General features: G+C 35.4%; 1 protein-coding gene across 2 annotated transcripts in view; it reads left to right on the forward strand.

Annotated features, from left to right (window-relative positions):
• The window catches only part of EMB (embigin), a 120,983-nt gene that overhangs the window by 79,970 nt on the left and 18,224 nt on the right, over positions 1–22,789 (forward strand). The window contains exons 1-2 of one of the 2 annotated variants that reach the window (XM_074282552.1): positions 3,311–3,546; positions 17,868–17,984. In XM_074282552.1, the coding sequence (XP_074138653.1) occupies positions 3,453–3,546; positions 17,868–17,984 (211 nt within the window). In that variant the 5' untranslated portion in view covers positions 3,311–3,452. Of the gene's footprint in view, positions 1–3,310; positions 3,547–17,867; positions 17,985–22,789 lie in introns of those variants that run through there. The other variant, XM_074282551.1, reaches the window with a different exon arrangement.

A 22,789-nucleotide genomic window follows, 5' to 3' on the forward strand; every position in this document is an offset into this window, starting at 1 on the left:
CAATTTTTATTTTGAAATCAATACCTCAACTTTTATTGAAACTTGTATCTCCATCTTTGTAACTTCATCCATCATCCATATTTCAGAGAAATTTCCTAAAGGTCAATATCTTCCATCTAAACTGTCCTAGAAATTTTCATTTACTGCAGACTATTTCCATGTTTGAGAACTACTGAGTTTACCTTAGAACTGATCTCATCTCTCAATAATGTAATGGGGAGCAGCTGAGATGACAATCACATATCTTATTTGTGATTAAGAAAGTTTTAGAAGGGGCTGTTGTTGTTCAGTGGTGTCTAATTCTTTGTGGCCCTATTTAGGGTTTTCTTGTTGGAACTATTGGAGTGATTTGTCATTTCTCTATTGAGCTCATTTTACAGATGAGGAAACTGAAACAAAAAGGAATAAATGGCTTGTCTAGGGTCACATAACTGTTAAGAATCTGAGGCCAAATTTGAATTTGGGAAGTTGAGTCTTCTTAATTTCAGGCCTGACAGTCTATCTACTATGCAACCCAGCTTAGCCAAAATACCACTCTTCTTTTTTCTTTTAGATTTCTATTCCCCTCCCCCCAAATACTATTTTATATTTGGCTCTAAAATACTTCAAATTACTCTAAGTATCTACAACAGCAATTTAATAAGTAGCAGCAATAGATATACTGCTTAAAGGAGAGGTTAGTGTACATGTTCTATATGTTATGGTCTATCTACAAAAACAGATATGAGCATAGTACCTATCACCTAGAGATTGGTAAATGTTTCCATTCTTTTATCCTGTTTTTAGCTCTCCAAGAAATGACGTTAATGGAATATGCTGATAAAAATTTTCCTCCCCTATTCCAAATTTGGTCACATTCATGACTACCAGTTTATTTTTCAGGTCATGAAGTCACAAATTTGGCACTGTGACCTGTTAATTAAAATTTACTTATTTATTAGTCATTCATTAACTCATTGCTCATTTGTTTTCAGACTTGGAATTTAAAAATTCATTTGAACTATGTTAGTAATAGACAAATAAATGACTTTAGTAACACAATGCAATTTGGTTTAACACTTGAACGACTCTTGGATTTTCTGTAGGAAGAAAAAAAATCACCAGAAAATATAATTAGAGGATTGAAATCCCAACTGACCTCATATTACACAAAGGCTCATAAGGAAAGTGATAACTTTTCAATATGTGAACCCCTATAACTGGGGATTATTATCAGTATTTTATACTGTTCACCAAAGCAAACAATATAACCTTGACAAAACTTTTAGAAAACATTAACCCTTAATCTAGGTATAAAGTTCCCAGTTTTTTAAACATTTATCTTGCTATTAGAAAACCTCCCTCTGAATAATAGTTTTATGAAGGCCTATGTTCTAAAGTTGTTTGAATATAACCAACATATTTTATATTATAAAACTAATTATAGAAAGGTACTTGAAACATATTTTATAAATATCCTATTTCAAGAACTCCAGTAAACTACTTTCCAAGTTTGTGGTAATATGATATGAAATATACTGATATTATAATTAACATCCCCCTCCTCTACTTAACAGAAGTAGAAAAGATATAATTTTTATTCTGTTTATGACTTCCACAAAAATTCCTTCTTTATTGTTTTGCTAATCACTCTCTCTTTTAATCCTATCTGGAATGAATCATAGAATTAAAGATGAGAGGGACCTTAGAGATTATCTAAATCGTTTTTTTTTTTTTTTTAACAGATGAGGAAACTGAGGTCCAAATGTTGTGCCACAGTTCTTTTTTATTATCCCAACTCAGTTTTCCTGATTATCTTGACTCAGTTTCCCTAAATTGTCCTGCCACTTGTGTATACATATATATATATATATATATATATATATGTGTGTGTGTGTGTGTGTGTGTGTGTGTGTGTGTGTGTGTGAGCCACTTGTATATATGTCATTAAGAACTCACATTGTTTGCTGGATTCTTAGAGACAATAGTCTCATTCAGCCCTGGGATCAAACCATGGATCCATTTGGTCCCAGTAAATCTCTCCCTTTCAAATAAAATATTAAATACTTTCTAATCTCTACCTTGTCTCAGTTTCTCCAGCATTACAGAGAGAAGCTAATAACTTGCCTAAAGTCATATAATCAAGTGTCAAAACAGGGATTTGAAATAAAAAAATATGTGATTACAGCTTTGCTCTTCTTTCTACTACATCATGGAGATATGTTAGAGATGAGACAAAAAAAAGTCCTGTGATAGAATATTCTTTTAAATGCTGATTACTACAATATTTCATAAATTCTGTTAGAACTCAGCTGTTCATTTTCTGTTTAAAACTATATGGTCTGCCTGTGGAGATTGTGTCCCTGAGCTATTTCATATCTCCGAAATTTTAGGTTCTCCATTAATGAAAGAATAATTCTAGCTTTGGGGGAAAAATCCTGAAATTTTTTAAATGGAAAAAAAAATATAGTCCAGTAATATAGTCTATTATTATTATTATTCTTTAATATTGTAAACTGTAGCTATACTGAATACATTTTGTCTTTTTTTTTTTTTTTTTTTTGAGTATGGAACATTCCCAGTCATTGCACCACAGATTTGTTACCTGTTTCCTTCTCCATAGCAGAAAGTACTTGAGTGAGAACAATGCACAGCGTATTTACTCAATTTTAAGTTGTTTTTTCCATTCAAGCTCTACTTCAAAGTGTATCTTTGCTAAACAAACAAAGAAAAACACATACTCTCTCCATGGGAGCCAGATTGCTAAACCTTAACCTTCAGAGAGCAGGTCTCTTGAGATTTTATAAAGGATCTCATAAAATATCACAACTGAATAGTATCTGAGGGATCATTTTTCAAGCCCCCTCATATGGGAAATGAAGATATTGAGACAAATATAGGCCAGTAAATGAAAAAACAAAAACAAAAACAGAAAAATTTAACATAAAAATACTTGGGGAGAAAAAAAATTTTTTCTCCTTCCATTGTTTATCAACAAAATAAATGGGAGTCAACTGCTTCAGCACCTTCCCAGGTCACAGTTTATTGGGATCTGAAAGGTCAGTTTTGTCTAGATTTTCCTTAAGCCCCTCTTCCTAAGATCTACAGGGGCCTTTTAAGTGGGAAAGGATGCTGAGGAGGGGTAGCCACTACAGAGTGGAAGTAAACCAGCTGGAACTGCCAAGTTGAATAATTGATGGAGGCACCATGTCCTATTCTAGACTGTCCGGGGGTTGGGTGGGGGTGGAAAAGGAAGGGCTTCTGGGGGAGGAGGAAAGATTAGCCGCACCCCTCCCAGCTAGCTTTTCTTTCAGCTACTCCTCTCCCCACCCACATCTACACTTCCTCTTCGGACAAACTGCCGATCCGTCCGTTCCTTGGATGCCCGGTTCTCAGAGAGTGACAGCTCCCATCCAGCCTCACCCGCCTTCTGGGTCTCTTAGAGGGTACTCTGCAGTGCGTTAACCAGCACCATGCGCTCTCCTTTGGGGGCTCCCTGCTTCCCTCTGTCGCTCAGTTTCCTCCTTTACGTAGCTGCCCCGTGCTTTTCGCAGGGCACTACCACAGGTAAAAGAAAGATTCTTCTTTGCAGCATCTTTGAAGTCCTTGCTTCTTTCCCCAGTACGGAGGCTGCCTAGCAGAGGTGGGCAAAGCGGGAGGAGAGGGTTACAGGAGGTGTTGTAAGCAGACATTAAGTACCGCTTGTCTATTCCACTTAGCATCCCCAAGGGGAAGCTTACGCCTAGCCCAAAGAAACCAGCAAATTAAGGGAAAGAAGGAGGGAGTGGATATCTTGGATGCCCAGTCCAAGGAGGGTGGAGAGCTAGGGTTTATTTCGCTTTCCTATTGGCTCAGGTGTCCGATACTAAGCTAAATGACTAAACAGGGAAACATGGTGTCTCTGCTCCGGTGTCGCCATATCTCTGGGACGAATACAGAACTCCTTTTGGAGTTTAAGTAGGTTTAGGCTTGTTTTAAGGAACCAAGTAAGGTTGAGGAAGCTGAGAGCAGTGACTGCCTCTGAAAGCTCTTTCCCTCTCATCTCTTTTCCTTCTCCCCGTATTGATTAGAAGATATATAATAGCTCCTTTCTTTCTGGCAATTGCACCTGCTAGAAGAAGGTACTTCTGAATCCTTTTCAGAGTTGAATTTTAGAATCCAATAAAGGGAGACTCACGAGCTCTCCCAAGAAAATGTGTCCTGGAAACTTGGAGAAGGAAGACATCTATATAAAAGTTAAGCCAAAATCCATTAGAAAAGTTGCCATTTCATCTTACAAATTGTTAATATAATATGATGATATCACATTAAACCGAATAGGCAAAAAAAAGTTCCTGTGTTAGACATCCTCACGATCTTAAAAAGGAATACATCTAATAGAATAATTTTATGTATAGAACAAAATATTATTTTAAAATATTGTAATTCAGAACCAAAGATCAGTTTTTTATGAACTCAAAGCATTTTCTATTTTTATAATTTGGAGTATGTTTTATTTTCTCTGGGCACCAATCATTGTATTCTTATAAAGAACAATTAGGATCTGTTTCTATTTGGAGCCCATTTTAGGTGTGCATTTGTTCCCAATATCATTTTGTTCCCCTCTTCTATTCCCATTTGATTGTGAATAGTCTAGAGCTGGTGTTGTTTCCATTTTGTTGGGGAAATTAAAATGATTATTAAGGGAAGCCCTTGTGGAAAAGACTTGCTGGGGAAGGGAGATCAAGCTGAGATCCTGGGCTCTTGTGAAATCATCCCTTATAGGTGATTTTAAATTAGAATGAATATCAAAGGAAGGCTTATAAAAGGGGGAAAAACAGTTCTCAAAGGCTTCTAACAACTCTGATAGTACTGTGGAGATGGGGGGGGGGACACTGGGGCCCACTGTTATATTCTCTGGATTGAATGTCTACTTAATATCCTGGTTTGTATGGAATGCCTGTTTAATCAATCCACACAAGTCTGTTTTGTCTATTTTTTCCTTGCTTGAAGCCCCTAAAACAAAGGGACTCTGATGGTTTGCCATTAGTCATAATCTCTAATTTTATGGCAGATCTGTGAGAATTGTAAATTTGGATAAGGACAAAGTATATTTGGTTAGAAGGATCCAGGTCTCTTCATGTTGACTTAGTGTTTTTCTTACTAGTCTTCAGTTTCTTCATCTATAAAAGAAGTGATGATTCAAAGTAATATTGCCTTCTCTCCCATTCCTCTCCTTCTATTTACTGATGGTTCTGTTATGCAATGGATATCTACATGTCTTGTAGAGTGTTGGAATTCCAGGAAGATTCATCTTGAGTTCAATTCTAACATGGACACTACTAACTCTGTGACTCTGGGCAAGTTTCTTAACATTATTTACTTCCCTTTCTTAATCTGCAAAATGAGCTGAAGAAGGAAATTACAAATTATTTCAACATTTTTGCCAAAAAAAAAAAAAATCCCAAGTTTCTTGAAGAGTTGGACACAACTGAAAAAAGGAGGAAATGGAAGGAGATTAAACTATGAAGGTTAAAAAAAAAGTTTAAACAAAGACCTTTGAGAAGAAAATATTTGCACATGTGAGAAATTTGCCTAGAATAACATGGTTATTGACCATTACATCTAATGATGGGAAATATTAATTAAATGGATCTTTACTCTAGCAATTGCTTTTGGAGTCCTAAGGATAATTGTCATGAACATCTTTGTACCATAATTGCTCTGTGTTCTACATTCTGTATTACTAAATAATTGTTGCCTATTGTTGGTTTTGCTTGTGTGTGTGTGTGTGTGTGTGTGTGTGTGTGTGTGTGTGTGTGTGTGTGTATTTTTGCCACTCAGGTCTCTGAACCTAATTTTTTCCCTAAATTCCCATTGTTTTAATAGTGTCAAAATGTCTATCCCTCTGGAGACCTAAATGATTATATCTTTATTAATACTAAATTTTGTGCCAAATGTAAGTTTTCAGGGCTATCTGTTTTACTCATTTAACCATTTGCTGATTTCTTTTTATTTACCACCAGTTAGCTGCCCTTTTCCTTGATTTTATTTCTTCTTGTTAGGCCATTTCAATTACATCTGACTCTTTGTAATTCCATTTGGAGTTTTCTTGGCAAAGATATTAGAGTGTTTTGCCATTTCCTTCTCCAGTGGATGCATTGGGTTAAGTTACTTGCCCAGGTCACACAGCAAGGAAGGCTCTGTGGCTATATTTGAGCTCAGTTCTTTTTGATTCCAGACATAGTGCTCTATCCACTGAGCTAGTAGCTGCCTCTTATTTGCTTTTAGAATGCCTGTACATTCTAAATTATTTATTCCCATGATTTTCTTTGTACTGCTTATAGTCATCTGTCACTCCAGAGTCATGTAGGATGATGAGTGACTGGCCTAAAACAGTGAGACACAGGTCAATGCAGTGTGACCACCTTGTAATTAGAATGTGCAGAATGTAAATTAAGAGCCAATTAAGTGAAATGGTTAGAATACTAGGCCTGAAGTCAGGAAGATGTGAATGCACCTAATGACTCTTAGTAGCTATGTGACCCTGGGCAAGTTACTTACCTCCTGTTTGAATCAACTTCCTCAACTATAAATACTGTAAACCACTTCTTAGGGTTCTGAAGATCAAATAATATAATAGTTGTAAAGTGATTAGCACAATATAGTGTCTAGTCCATAGTAAGTATTCTATAAATGCTTATTCTCTTTACTTCCCCTTTCATCTACCCATTATGTCATCTCTTATTCTGTAGCCTATTGAACAAATTCTAAATGCTATATGGTATATATGCTATAAATTGATTAAAAAAAGAGACTCAATTACTTCCATTTTGCTTAGGCTAAATATTTAAAACTCATTGTATCTCATTGGTCCACCCAAATGACAAAGAATATTACTGATTGGTTATCTACTCTAAGCAACTCTGAAAGACCATTCTCTTTTTTAGAAAATATTAGCTAAGTAGTATTACTAGTGCCCTATTTTTTCCCATTCAGTTTGACCACTCACTTCATTTAAATTATGACTTTGTAATAAATAGCTATGGAGTGGAATCTATTTTGAAAGCTTATTTTTCCCCTAAAGAAGCCGTATGTTGCATCAGGATCACTGGTCAGTTGGATGTCGTTGGTTCTACTCAGTTTTGCCTTCATTTGTGATGTTGGCCAGTCCTGTTAGTATTCTGGACTCAGTGTCTTCTGTAAAAGAAGAAGGTTAACAGGTTGATGTCTTAAAATTCCTTTCTATTTTAGTATTTTGTGATCTGAAGATAGAAAAGGATTTATACCACAATGATGTAAAAATAATAGGTGAAGAAACTTCAGGATAAGAACATTTTTTTCTTAATGGAAAAATGAGCAAATTTGATTTCTATAGTATTTCACAATTCTATGAAAAAAAGAACATTTAAAAATTGTAGGACATTTAAAAATATGTGTTTCTTTTGTCAGTCTTTATCACCAAATATGCTTATTTCACCAAATATCATCAAATATCACCAAAAATCCTTATTGAGTAGGAAACCCAGTTTATAGATGATCAATGAGGTGATATTTGTAAAGTGCTTAGATTAGTTTCTGTCGCATAGTAAATGTTTTACATTAAATGCTTGTTTTAGTTTTAACATTATGTCTAAGGATAATATGTGAGATCAGCTGAATATGATTAAACTCCAAGACTTGCCACCCAACACAGGAAATTTAACACACACACAATTTGTTACTTGGGAAAAAAAACCTTTCTTTTGAAAAAGGTTCCAAAATTTTATCTGCATAGATTAGGTGAGTAGCCTTTCCCCATTCAAGTCATTATAGTACACTATCTCATCATGCCCAGTATCTCATGAGGCAACTGGGTATGAACGTGGATAGAGTCCTGCTAGGCCCAGAGTCAGGAAGACTTGGATTTAAATGTGGCTTCAGATACTCACTAGTTATGTGATCCTGAGCATATGAATTAATTTCTGTTTGCCTCAATTTCCTCAACTATAAAAATGGATAATAATAGAATCTATTATGGTTGTTGTGAAGATCAAATAATATAATATTTAAAAGTGCTTAGCACAGTGTGTAGTCCATATTTGGCTCTTAAATTAATTGCTTGCATTTTTTCCTTTCTTATCATTTTCTTTACCAGCTCTTTAGCGTCTTGCCAGCTCTAGCCATATATTATTTTCATTGATTTCTGAACCAGTCTTTGGAGTAATACTTTGTTATAGCAGCTCTTGTTTATGTTCAGAAAGAACTTCCAGTTAATTTTTTAAAGTCATATCTGTGATTTCATCAGCACTACATATTCTCAATGAGGCATTCCCCCTATTTTATATATAGAAATATGTTTAGAACAATTGTCCATGTTTAACCTATATTAGATTGTTTTTAACCTGTATTGGATTGCTTGCTGTCTTGGAGAGGTGAGAGGTGAGGGAATGAGGGAAAAAAATTAGGATCACGAGGTTTTGCAAAGGTAAATGTTGATAACTAACTTTGCTTATATTTAGAAAAATAAAATTCTATTAAAAAAGAAAAAGAACTACCACTTTTTAAAATTTTGAGATTAGAGGAGAACTTTATTATCATAGAGAGTGTCTAAAGCCTTGATCAAACTCTGCATGTAGTTACTCAGAATGCAAATAGAAAAGCCCACTGAGCATGGGAATGAGTATTACCCAGTACGAAAGGTATGGACAAAAACTAGAAGTAGATTGAAACTAGTTTGAAAGACTATTACTATTCTGGGTAAGTACCCCTTTTTCTGAACAGGTTTTAAAAGGGGGATGAGAGTTAATGACACCTTCAGGATTTACCTGAGTGCATGTTGGGAAGGCTTGACAAACTTGCTGAATGGTTTCTTCAGCTTGTGGTTGGTGAAAATCATTTTCACGAGGAATTGGAGGGTGTTCTTTCCCAAGTGAGTAGCTTGGGGTAGACCACTGACTTGCCTCTGGGATTAGAAGCTGTCCTGAAAGTGTTTGAACCCACTACTATCCTTTAGAGTGTAGAGAATGCACTCTAAGAGTGTATTTCCTCTCTTTAGCAGGGGTCTTTTCTTGGGGACTATAGGAAGGTGTATAAGAATTAGGGAGCTGGGAGAATAGTAGTACTTAATCATGGCAAGAATGCAGCTGCTGGAGTAGTTGAATCTGCAAACCTATTATCCCTGCCTTGGAATAAGTCTCTGTTTTGATGTCCTTTACAAAATAATCATAAGATTTGTCCTGCATGCTTTAATGGGGGAATCCCCTTTCCCTCTACCTAGCCCCATGAATATGTATAACATGAAAGACATTTAGAAGCAGCAGAGATGTTAACTCTCAATCCCTGCCCCAATTCTGAAAGTCTAGTGAGGGCAATGAATTTGGCCCTCTGAGCAAAAGTCCTAGGGAGAAATGGTTTAGCTCCTGAGATAATATTGAGGTTTGCAACGTAGTAGCCTACCTTTATTTCCCAGTCCTCAATAGAACTGGGACCATGTGTTAATCATTTTATTGTCAGGAAAATCTTTCATGTCAGGGTGACTAGAATAGACAAAATCTAAGGTTTCCTCACAATTGCGAATAATGCCATCTGATTATGTGGTATCAGGAATTGTAACTACATTGAGAGGGTAACACACTCTGGGGGGGTGTCCAGCCTGATATTTAGTGAGCCTTCTACTACTAGCCAGCCACTGATGGCCTTTAGCTTCCAAAATACTCTGAAGCTTATGGGGAGTTTAAAATTTCCAAAGGCTGGCCACGAGTGAATTTGGTAGTTTCCTAAATGAAAGGACTGAGGTAGTGACTAGTTTGAGACAGGAAGCCCACCCAGAGACCACAGGATCAAGAAAAGTAAGCCATAGGCCTGTGATAAGGTCCTAGGAACCTAATTAAACTAGACTTGGCTGTGTTGTTTATCAACATGAAAAGTGAAAGGTTTTTTTCAAATTATGCAGGGTAGATGCTGAGGCAATGGTGTCTTTCAATGTCTCAAAAGTCTTGAGTTGGTTCAGTTCCTGGACTAGGGGAAATGAGTCAGGATCCTGAATAGAATTATAAAGACACTTTGCAATAACCCAAAATTGGATATCCAGAATCTACAAAATCTAGCCATTCTTAGAAAGGTATGCAGTTGTTTCTTTGTGACTGGCTCAGAAAGTGACATAATGGCCTGCTTTCTCTCTGACATGAGTGAGAGGTGGGAGTTAGTTCATGGCCCTGATATATAATAGATTAATAGGCAATTCGAGCCTTAGATAAAGACACTGTATAGTGTAAGAACCCAGGAAATTGAGATCTGTATGGTAGCAGGCAGCAAAGGATGTCACAAGAATGTTACATAAATATTGAATCAGATAACTGTTTTAGGTCTCTTAAATCTTATCCTTTAGGATAATGCCCAAATAGATGGGGATGTCTTAGAAGCCTTGGGACTTGACTTCCCATGTTAATTGGTTGACATTTAGCTCACCCAGGCATATTTGCTCAATTGCAAAAATAAAGTGTGATTATTTTTGGAATGGTATGGTAAGATCTAAAGTAGAAAACTTTTGGATATCTCCTGGAATCTGAATAAGGCTGGTATTGAAGATTAGATACTATTCCAGTAAGGCTGGTATAGGAGATTAGAATGAATAAGAATAACAACTTCACTAATAGCTTTGAGATTGCAGTACTCCTTATTTGACTTTTTAATTGGGAGGTTTGGAATATTACAAGGATGGAATCCGAAGCTCATACTTAAGAAATTTCTCAATCAGTGGTAGAAAGCCTCAGGCTTAATTAGGCATTGGCAATGGAGGGGGGGAGCACATTAGCATCATGGAGGCTTACTATGGCTGGGTTGGTATGAGTAGCTGGAATTCCTTGTTCTCTGATGGAGGAGACTTTTTCCTTTCAGATTTTAGATGGAATGTGGGAGCAGCTTGAGAGGAGTAGTAGAAGTGCCCCTAGAGGTCTGAGAAGGGAGAACTGAGGCCCCAATTTCATCATTAGATCATGACTTAACAAAGGGTTAGGCAAGAGGAGAGGACAAGAAAGAAATCTTAAACAATATGTCCCCAAACTGATAGGGGAGAGGGAAAGTCTCAAACCATCTCTTAGGTTTCCTTTCAATCTTCATAATGTGATGGGGCAAGAGACAGGTAGGGCTGTAGTGCTGAGGTAGAACAGAGTAGTGTCTCCCATATCAATAAGAAAATTAATGGACTTATCTGCCACATCCAAAATTACTCTGGTTTGGTCAGATAATGGACTGGGGGAGTGTTGGGAGTTGGCCAAATCCTGAGTCCCATTGTTCCTTGTCCTGAGGATATCAGAGTATGTGGTAGTGGGGGGGAGGCAGCTCAACTCCCTTACTGACATTCCCTCTTTCACTACTCCTCTTGGTTGCAGATAGAGCATGGGCTTGGGGACTTTCTTCTAGGTGGGGTTTTCACTGTACAAAATGGCTCTATTTGAAATCAGAAGCACATCCACTAGGGTCCTAGATATGGTAGCAACCAAACTTTGAGTCTTTCACTATACCTTGCCCCAGCCTTATGGATCTGATCCTCTGCTATAGCTCAGGCCCTATTGTTATAAACTGTAAAAACTATTTCCAAAAGTTGGGCTTGGGGAGTCTGGGGACCCATGACTAACTTCTACAGCTTCCTCTGAATGTTTGGGGAAATTGGTTAGTAAAGTGCATGTTAAGGACAAAAGTCCCTTCAGGAAAAGTGTAATCCAAGCTCTTAAGAGCCTCTAGAATTCACTCTTAAAAGAGGGTGGGATTTTCCTCACCCCTCTTGGTAACTTGCTTAAGCTTTTCATATTTAACTTCTTTCTTAATCTGTTTTTCCATATCTTCAATAAGGCAGGTCAGCATATGGTCCCTCTTTTCTTTGTCTTTGCTGTCTACTTGGTGATCCCACCTAGGGTCTGCAAGTGGTACAGCATTAGCACTTGGGAGGTATCTCAGCCATTTCATAACCAAATTTCTGGGATAAATTCCAGATTATTTTTTTTTTCTCCTCATTTGTGCAGAAGAAAGGGAAAATGTTATTAACATCTCCCCAGGTAAGATCAAATTGGAGGGCAATGCCTTTAAAGCCCTCATTGAATTTAGTGAGGTATTTTGAGTGATGGGTCAAGTTTTTCCTAAACTTGGGAAAGGCCACACATTGAGAAAGGGACATGACAAAAAGGCCCACACTCCTTGTGTGGGAAGATCTGAGAAGCAAAGATTGCTGGGAAGTTGCAGAGTCTAGCTCATCATATGAAGGTCCAGTATACTAGTAAGAAAGGGTGGGTAAAGGAGAGAATCCAGCAGGTTACAAACTTATTGATAAGGGTTACTTGGCTCTCATGGAGTGGGAACAAAGGCTTCAAAGACTGTAAGGAAGGGATCATTGAGAAGATCATATTGTTCCCCATCTTCTTTGTCTGGAACCCCTTTGCCTGGAGTAAATTTGACTAGGCACATCCTGGGCTGTTGCTGCCAGGTTGCATCTTGAGAGAGGGCAAAAGGCCTGAACACAAGACCTTAGTCCACTTCCCTTTGTGGCAACAAAAATGATCAACCTAAAAAAATGGTATTATAATTAAGGGAGCCTTTGGTACACTACCTTTCCTGGTCCTCTAGATTATATTTGGGACTGGCTCTATTAAAGTAATATACAAAGTATCTCCTTTTAAAGTCTGATAAACCAATTTTGTTCCATTGTTATAGGAGTCAATTTAGTTGTTGTGGGAAAGTACCAGGGGATGGAAAAGGACAGTCCCATTATTATGCCTTAAAAAATCTTCATTTAAAGATATACACTTCCAGTCCTTCATGGAGTGAGAAAATGAACGCCAGTGCTCAGGAATGAAAGGCCTCACATAAACTTACCAGATAATGTGTTCTCTAGTTAGAAGGAATTTTCTGGCATGCGAGCCCAAAAAGTCCCATTAACTTTTCCTAGATGTGCTTTCTTAGGTGCTTGTGAAACATCTACTAAAGTGTGTGTAGGGCGAGAGAGGGGATTACCTTGATTTGGAGAGAAACTGAGTCAAAGACTCCAACCTCATGTTGGGTACCAAAAATATTGGGGTTCAAACAGGTAATCTTCAATGTCATCTTAAGAACTCAGTACCCAGGCCATCTCCAAATCAAGTAAAGGTATTTATTAAGATTTATTGATAGTCACACCTTCAGAGTAGAACTGTGTTCCTTTAAGGAGTTAGCATCCAGGCAAAGCAAGATGACAATATTTATGGAATTTGATTCACATAAATAGATTTTAAGGTTACAGAAAGAACTTGCTAACATGGGGAGTTCCTAAAGCCTTGATGGAACTGTGCATGTGGTTATTCAGAATGCATAAGAAAAGCTCACTAGGGGTATTAATGTATGATAATGATACAATAATTAACAAATAAAAATTGTCATAACTTTACCCAAAAGACAGTAAAGAATGATAGCATGGGGGTGCCATGTTGGGGAAAGATTTATTGAGGTTTGTGGGTCAATGCCCTGTTCTGCATCCTGTTGGTGCTATTTTCTTATTGACTGATACCTAAATATATAGATGATGTGAATAAGGATCATATAGAACTGTACCAGTAAGTGAGGGTTTAAACATTTCTGTAGTTTGGACCAGGATGGGGTGGGGCAAGCTGGTCTGTTTCTAAGGATTTTTGTGAGGTTTGGGCTGGGGGGGATAATAATCAGAATCTCATCAATATAATTGAATATAGCTTTGATGTCTTCATCTGAAAACTGCCTATTCATATCTTTTGAACATTGTCAATTGGGGAATGGTTTTTACTTTTAAAAATATTTTTAATAAATTTAAATCAATTCTTTATTGAGTAATGAGATCTTTCTCAGAGATAGCTGTTGTAAAAAAAATTCCCCTTCCAGATTTTTTGCTTTCTTTCTAATCTTGGTTGCATTGATTTTGTTTATTTAAAACTTTAAAATAATCAAAATTAATCATTTTCCATCTAATAAGGTTCCCTATCTTTTTTTTGTAAATAGTATTTTTCCATTTACATATAAAGATAGTTTAAATTTATTTTTGAACTCAATTGAATATATATGCTCTGCATCTATTATAATCAGAGTAAAGGTTCAGTCATTCCCCTGCACTTCCCCCATCTTCCCCTCTGTTATAAAAAGCTTTTACATTTCTTTTATGTAAAATAATTTATCCCATTCCACCTACCCTTTCCCCCTTCTTCAAAAGCATTCTTTTTTATTTATAATTTAATTTTTATTTTATTTTATAATTATAACTTTTTTTTGACAGTACATATGCATGGGTAATTTTTTACAACATTATCCCTTGCACTTACTTCTATTCAGATTTTTTCCCTTCCTCCCCCAACCCCCTCCCCCAGATGGCAGGCAGTCTTATATATGTTAAATATATTACAGTATATTCTAGATACACTATATTTGTGTAGAACCGAATTTTTTGTTGGACAGGAAGAATTGGATTCAGAAGGTAAAAATAACAGTTTACACTCATTTCCCAGTGTTCCTTTTCTGGATGTAGCTGATTCTGTCCATCATTAATCAATTGGAATTGGATTAGCTCTTCTCTATGTTGAAGATATCCATTTCCATCAGCATACATCCTCGTACAGTATCATTGTTGAAGTGTATAATGATCTTCTGGTTCTGCTCATTTCACTCAGCATCAGTTGATGTAAGTCTCTCCAAGCCTCTCTGTATTTCTCCTGTTGCTCATTTCTTATAGAACAATAATATTCCATAACATTCATATACCATAATTTACCCAACCATTCTCCAATTAATGGACATCCATTCATCTTCCAGCTTCTAGCCACTATGAAAAGGGCTGCCACAAACATTTTGGCACATACAGGTCCCTTTCCCTTCTTTAGTAGTTCCTTGAGATATAAGCCCAGTAGTAGCACTGCTGGGTCAAAGGGTATGCACATTTTGATAACTTTTTGGGCATAATTCCAGATTGCTCTCCAGAATGGTTGGATTCTTTCATAACTCCACCATGCCTTATTATCATCATAATTATTGTTATTAATTTTAAGGTAAGCATCCCATTATATTCAACTCATACTTATTTTCTCTATGCATGCTCTCTTAATTGCCTTAATAATGAGAAAATTCTTAGGAGTTACAAGTATTATCTTCCTCTGTAGGAATTTAAACAATTTAACCATAATTATTGTATCCCTTATGATTTTTCTTTACTGTTTATCTTTTCATACTTCTCTTGAGTCTTGTATTTGAAAGCCAAATTTTCTATTCATTTCTGGGCTTTTCATTTGGAATGCTTGAAAATCTCCATTGATTGTCCATTTCTCCAAAACAATTAAACTCAGTTTTGTGGGGAGAAAATCCTACCTATTTTCCCCTCTGGATATCATATTCCAAGCCCTCTGATTTTTTCATGTAGAAACTACAAAATTTTCTGTTATCCTGATTGTGACTCCATGATTTTTTAATTGTTTCTTTCTCGATGAGTATTTTCTCCTTGATCTGAGAGTTCTGATATAATTTTGTTATAATATTCCTGGTAGTTTTCATTTTGGAGATTTCTTTCAGTAAATGATGAGTGGATTCTTTCAATAGTCTATTTTACCCTCTGGTTCTGAAATATTAGAACAGTTTTCTTTGATAATTTCTTGGAAAGTGATGTTTAAATTCTTTTTTTGATCATGGCTTTCAAATAGTCCAAAAATTCTTAAATTTTTTTCTTCCTTAAATTTTTTTTTTTGTTTTCCAGATCAGTTATTTTTTCCAAATAAATGTTTTATATTGTCTTCATTTTTTCTTTTTATTCTTTTAAATTTTTGTTTTATTCTTTCTTGATGTCTCATGAAGTCATTAGTTTCCATTTGCTCCATTCTTATTTTCAAGGAATTATTTTCTTCATTAAAATTTTGTACCATTCCAACAATGAGATGATTGATGCCAATTCCAATGACCTTGTGATGAAGAGAGCCATCTACATTCAGAGAGAGGACTGTATAACAATCTTTTAGACTTGAGGTCTTTTAGAAATTTTGGGGGGTTGAGGGGTGGTATTCATATTTTTTCTTTGAGACTTTAGATATAAGTTTTTTGTTTTTGTTGTCTTCTGAGTTTATGTTTTGATACATCCTGTCTCCTTAGTAACTTTATGAGGACAGGATTTGTTTTTGGTTGTTATTGTTGCTTACTCATTTTTCCTATTTCTTGATTTTTAACTTATATTAAAGTTGGGATTTACTCCTGGGCTGGAGGAGACAGTATACCATGCTTCAGCTTCTTTGTGCAGTTAGTTCTGGAGGTCTTTAAGCTTTCAGTTTTTCCAAGGTTGTATTATCTAAGGAAAGGTATATTTACTACCCTTTCCAGTCGGTGAATGACCATAAGATTTCTTTTCTTCCCTGGAATTGCGACCTGATTACCTACTCCCTTGGGGCTACAAATTGGGGCTATATTCCTCACCTTGGGAACTTTGACTCTCAAATGTAACTTGACAGAGCATGGCCAGTGCAACAGTAGTGCTAGCAAAGAGACTATTGTAATTTTCTAATTAGATGTTCACCCCTTCCCTCCTCCCTTTTACTATCTCTGGGAAGAGAACTCCTGAAGCTGCTGTTGCTTCTGCTGTGTTGTATTGGATCTGAACAGATCTCCTGCTTGGTGTAACAAATTTCTCCTACCTATCTTTTAAGTATTTTTAGGCCAGAAAAATGCTTTACCCTGACTTTATTGGCTCTGCTGCTCTAAAATTTGAGTCATTATTTAAAAATTCTTTGGGGGTGAAAGTTTGCGCTGATTATCTGGGTAGCTGACCCTTAATCTGCTGTTTTGGCTCCACCTGGGATTGTTTTTAAAGAAAGGTAAGGAGAGAGAATTCAAGGGTCCTGAAAATAAAGGATTGATGAGGATTGAAAAGGCCTTTGAGGAGAAAGTGAGAAGTTGAAATTACTACTTGAATATTTCACTAACAAGGTTCTTAAATAAATAGATAACATAGAGAAACAAACCATCAGCATGCAAGACTATCACACATCACTTATTTTCCTTTTCATCTTTACATTTTAAGGTACTTGCTGTACTCTAGTCTAGAAGTATCAAACTTAAATAGAAACAAATCTCTGTGGGTAGCATATAGATTTCGAAAACCCATCAATTAACATATTATATAGTATTTTTATTGATTTTGTTAAACATTTTCCAGCTCTATTTTAATGTAGCTGGGGCTAAGTTTTATACCTCTGCTATAGTCTTCGACTTTGTCTCTGATATCTCTTCTCTATTTGGCTTTTCATTGTTTCTACATCCTATAATTTTCTGTATTATTTCCTTCCCCTCATTGCATTCTTCCTAACATTGTTGGTTGTGAATATGTTTTATTATTCTGAGTTTTGTGCTGGAGCCAGCTCTAACCAAACCAGTTGCTAAATTTGTAATGAGAGCGTTTAAACCTGGGAAATAGGCAAATGCTATAAATCAGGGTTTAATATACATTTTTTTTTCATCATCTAGTCTTCAGAAAATGATGGAGAAAATATTATTAATGTTAAACTTAAACTCTTTTGTACTTTTTCTTTTTAAAGTAGTTAGTTGTTTAAACATTTATCAGTTCACCTTTGGCTACATTGAGACAATAGGATTTAAAAATAAAATGAAATCACTAAATGGAAGCCTGGGTTATTATTTATGATGAGTTATATACATTTTTCAAAAGGAAAATAGTTTATTTTAACAATATTTTTCTTGTTAGTTATAAATTAAACCAAAAACCCAACTTGCAGAAACCATCTATTTTTAATCATTGTCTCTTCAATTTATAAGTTTATAATTTATAAGCTAAAACAACATAGCTGATACTAATCATTTTTTCAAAGAATTAGCTGATGTACACACATATGTATGTATCTTAGATGGTATGGAGACTAACAATCATGTCTTTTATTTTTTAATAGATGCAGATTTTACAACCCAAGTCCCCACAGAAGGACCAACAGACTGGAGTGAGGAAAATGTGACAGTTTTATCATATCCAGAGTTAATTTCTATGGAGGCAACCCTGTTGTTAATAGGTAACTCCAAGGCATTGTACACATATCAAAATTTTGTAATTTTCTTTTTTTCTGTTTAAATCCACTTGAAATTTGTAAAATAAAACATTCATTTGGATTAATTATTAATCTTGCTGCATTTATCTTTTCAAAATACTCAAAATCCATTGTGACATTATACTAAAATATGCTTTTTGAATGTCATTCAACTGAAACTATGAGTGTCATATTTCTTTTCATGGTGACCTTTACTACTATAAGGGAATCAACTCATGTCACAATAACTGGCTCTGTATTTTTCTAGTGGAAATGATTAATCCAAGAGCATTTTAGCAAAGTAAAGTCCTATAGTATTGACCACATGGATTCTTTGAATATATCAAAGTATTCAATGAACAGACTGGCAAAAAACCAAACCAAACCAAAGCAAAAAACTCATAATGATAATAGCTGGAATTTGTTTAATGCTTTAAATTTGTAAAAAGCTTTATATTCAGGATGTCCTAAACATCTTAAAGCCTTTTTAAACTATTAAAACTAGACTTTTGGGACACTCTCTATAGTAATTCATTAAGTGCTCATAAAAAGGTAGGTTCTCTTATTACTGTCATTTTACAGATAATTGAGATACAAAGGGATTAAAGGACTTGCATGAGAGTCACACAGTGTTATGGTAGGATTTGAAATCAGATTGTTCCACTATACCTAAAGAGCTCACAGTATCCTTACAGTGTCAACTTTGTTCCTTTGAAAAAGACTCCCCAAACCTCAGATTCACAGAGCAAATTATACAATATCAACATTATAACACATTTATTGTTTCCCTTCCTCCCTCCTTATAAATGATCTCTTTCAACTTTTAGGCATCCTTATTTCAAAAATATTATATTCTTTGAACTGGTGCCACATTCTCTTTCTTGGGCCCTCTAAATTGTTACTGCCTCTTGTCAGTGTTCCCTGCCCAAACAATATTATATTTGCTTTGTAGAGATTTTGTACTTACTTACCTGTATACATGTTGTTTTCCTCAGTAGAATAAAAAGATAGGGACTTTTACCTCTATTTGACCCTAGTGCCTAATAATAAGTCTAGCATATTAAGTGTTTAATAAAAGCTTATTGACTGATTATTTGGGGTAATTCTTTCAATAAGAGTTCTTAACAGTAAGAGTAATTAATTTTAATTTGGCACATTAAAGAAAAATGGAAGTTTTTGTTGCCTGATATGTTCAAATAGTATGATAAATTTTTAAAAAGTTATTTTCAATTGCTTAAAGCTATTTTTGCAATTGCATTTGCAGGGGCATAAATATAGTTAGACACATTTTAAAACTGATTATTTGCTTCATATTGTTTGAATGTATTTAATAGGCATCAGATATTCTTCCTGATGCCACTTTCTAATATCACAGTGATATAAAAATATCACTGATATTTTTACTTATTTTTGATAGCCCCGTGTATAGTTATTACTACATAAGAGCTGCTTATTCCAAATTTCCTATCTTGGTATTTAGTCTGATAATTTTTTCTCTCTTGTGCCTATTCAGTAAACTTCAATGTCTACCTTTTTGCTTCTAAGACCAAATATAAAATCTTTTTGGAATATGAGGCCCTTTATAACTTGTTGTGATGTCCGAGTTAGCTCCCTGTTGACCTCAGGATCAGCCAGAGTCAGGATCAGTAAAAGTCTTTGGTCTTTAGAAGGAGAAGTAAAGGAGATGGACGAAAACTCCATGAACTCTCCACAACCTCTTCTCTCCTCCACGTCCACAGCCAAAGTGACCCTGGCTTGTCTTACTCTACCAGCTAATCCCTCCTACAATGATCTGTACACATCAAAAAATCGAGCTAGCACAGAATAGCGAGAAGGGCCATTTTCCAAGCATATGCTAATAGAGTATTGTCCAATCGGTAATTAGCCTTAATTGCTTGGTTGTCTGATTCCAGTGCACCAACTCGGAATTTCAGGCCTCTATATGCAGTGCCTTCATCTTTCCATTATTCTTATATGTTGTATTTATTCTAAACTCTGCAATCCAGTGACACTGGCTTCCTTGCAGTTCTTTATAAGACATTCCATATCTGGACTTTGGACATTTTTATTGGTTGTCCCCCATACCTAGACTCCTTCCTCATCCTTGATTCTTGGCTTCTCTGTCTTTTTTCAAATCCCAGCTAAAATTCAATCTTTTATAAGAAGCTTTTCTGACCCACTTGATTTCTAGTACATTTCCTCTGTGGTTTAATCCTAATTTATCCTATATATAACTTGTTTACACATGTTTGAATTTTATCTCTTCTCATCAGACTGTGAGTTCTTTCCCTAGTTTAATTAATAATTTTTTATTAATTAATTGTGGTTTAATTAATAAATTTATTGACTGAATGACTGACTATTCATTATTCTTTACAGGATAGTAGTCATTCACTTAAGGGTTGCTTGATGTTTAGTTTATCTTTTTTTTTCTTCATTTCTTTTTTGCCTCTTCTGGCCACTTAATAGCTGGTTCTTTAGGTAGAAATAGCTAGAGATATACCTATCTAGAATAGGGGACTGAAGAAGCTAGCAAAGAAATCACCTACATTTTGAAAAAGTTCATATTTAGGCCTGTGAATTCATGTTTCTTTTTCTCTTTATTTTTTTTTTCTTTTCCCACTAGTTCTACCTTGATTTGATTGTTCCAAGTAGAGTGGCTTCTCTCTCTCTCTCTTTTTTTTCTCTCTTTCTCTCTATGCATACACATATATGTATATACACACATAGACATATATATGCATATGCACATACTGATTCAAACAGTATTTCTCAAATGCCAATGGATGGATGAATTTGCCATGCCACTGGAAACTATTAATCTTAGTGCTTTTGTGTTTAAAAGGGAAATCAGTACATCTCTTTCTCTATTAGATTTAGGTGAGAAGTCAAACAGCAAAGGGGAAAGAAAAGGCCAGATCTGGCGGTGTTTTGAGAATCTAGAGAAAAATGATTATAGGATATCTGGATCCTGGTAAATTGAAAGTGAATTGGTTGTTAAGGTTCAATGCCTTTTTCTCATATGTCCTGAAGAGAGATCTTGTAGTAAAAAAGTGTGGTAAACCAATATGGTAGGGATATTGTAGGAAAAAAGCAGGAGCTGGCAATGTCTAAACTCTAAATTTTGTATGTATTGTGTAGTTTATTGTGTAGCTGGATGTTTTTTTTTAATCACTTTGGATTACCTTTGTGTTAGTAAAATAATTTGAAAAAAATAGTGGCAAGTCTAAGTAATGATTAAGGCAATGTATCTAACCTTTGCAACAACTTTCCTTTAACTGGTGATACAGTAAGTTGTGAAATACTACTCTATTCTTTTTGCTGTGGAACAATGATTGTGCAAGAATTGGGATATTATTCATTGCCATTCACTAACAATTACTATTCAACTATTGAAAATAAGTGTAGAAACACATTATTAAAACATAAGTAGAAACATTTACCACTTTGTCATTTCTCCAGAATGACAAAACACTTGCATCTGAAATCAATTTTTAAAATGGAGAAATAACAGAGTAAATGTTTTAATGTCTATTACAAGTGCTAACAGTGAGCCAAGAGCCTTCTCTAGCAGGAAATATGGCTTAAATCTTCACTTGAATAGTTATAAGGTAACCAAAATTTCTCAGTATTTGCTAAATGACTTTGAAAAATGTAGCCTCAATTATGTAAGCTCTCCAGATTTTCTTGCATTGTTAAAACTACATGTATCTGTGCCTGGAAAAAAAAAGTCTGTTTATGTCCAGTATATTACCTTTGCTCTTGTTCTCATAAATTCTAGGCATATATTACAAATAGATGCTTTTGGGTATATAATTTATATTGTTTTCTACATACACATATTATGCGTATACTCATAGTACATATCTTAGTACTTACACATGCAGCATGCTGGGGGTAGCCTGTCCCCTACCTTTTTTTGTCATCACATTCCCCCAGAATATGGGTACCTCAGGTTCATAGTATTCAGTGTATCCATACTTCTGAAGTGACAGCTCACAAGCATCCATTGATATGTTTAATAAAACACGAACACCAATATCAGCATTTTAAGTTTTGCAAAACACTTTACAAATATTTTCTTTTAATGATCTTGGGGGAATCTTTCCACTTTTCATATAAGGAAGCTGATATCAAAGTCACATTAAATGAAGTGATCAGATTTACATGCCTATTAAGTGTTTGAGGCTGCATTTGAACTGAGATCTTCCTGACGCTACAGCCAATTTTGTTTCCCCTAGTAGCTTCATATCTTTCAATAATCAGCCAGAAGACATAGCTCATTAGGAAAAATAGTAATGCATCACCTTTCCCATAAACCTGGGCTGCATTCTCTCATAAATTTTCTCCCTCCCGAGAATAGACAGTCACAGAGATTACACGTTTCATGCTTCTGATATTCTGGGCTTTAATATGATGCTGCACATGATCTCTTGCCCTGGAACATCCATCTTCCCATGCTGTTGTGCCCCTCCTTTTCCCCACTGATGAGTTGCTTCAGGGACCTTTGTTTTTTTATGGGGATAAGGTGAGCACATCCTTCATTTCTTTTCCTACTGTGCTTCTGACCTTTTTGAACTTCTATACCATATCCCACAATCCTTGCTTTCCTCCCTTTTGCATGTTAGCTTTTGCTATTAAATTTTAAACTCCCTGAAAGGCAAAGACTGTCTATTTCCTTGTATTTGTATTCCCAACTCTTAGCAGAGTTCTTGGCACTTAATACACCCTTAAAGGCTTATTTTAAGGCATATAATTTAACTTTATTTATTTTAAAGAATGTAATTCAA

Source organism: Sminthopsis crassicaudata, chromosome 1, assembly GCF_048593235.1.
Source record: "Sminthopsis crassicaudata isolate SCR6 chromosome 1, ASM4859323v1, whole genome shotgun sequence".
Lineage (NCBI taxonomy): Eukaryota > Metazoa > Chordata > Mammalia > Dasyuromorphia > Dasyuridae > Sminthopsis > Sminthopsis crassicaudata.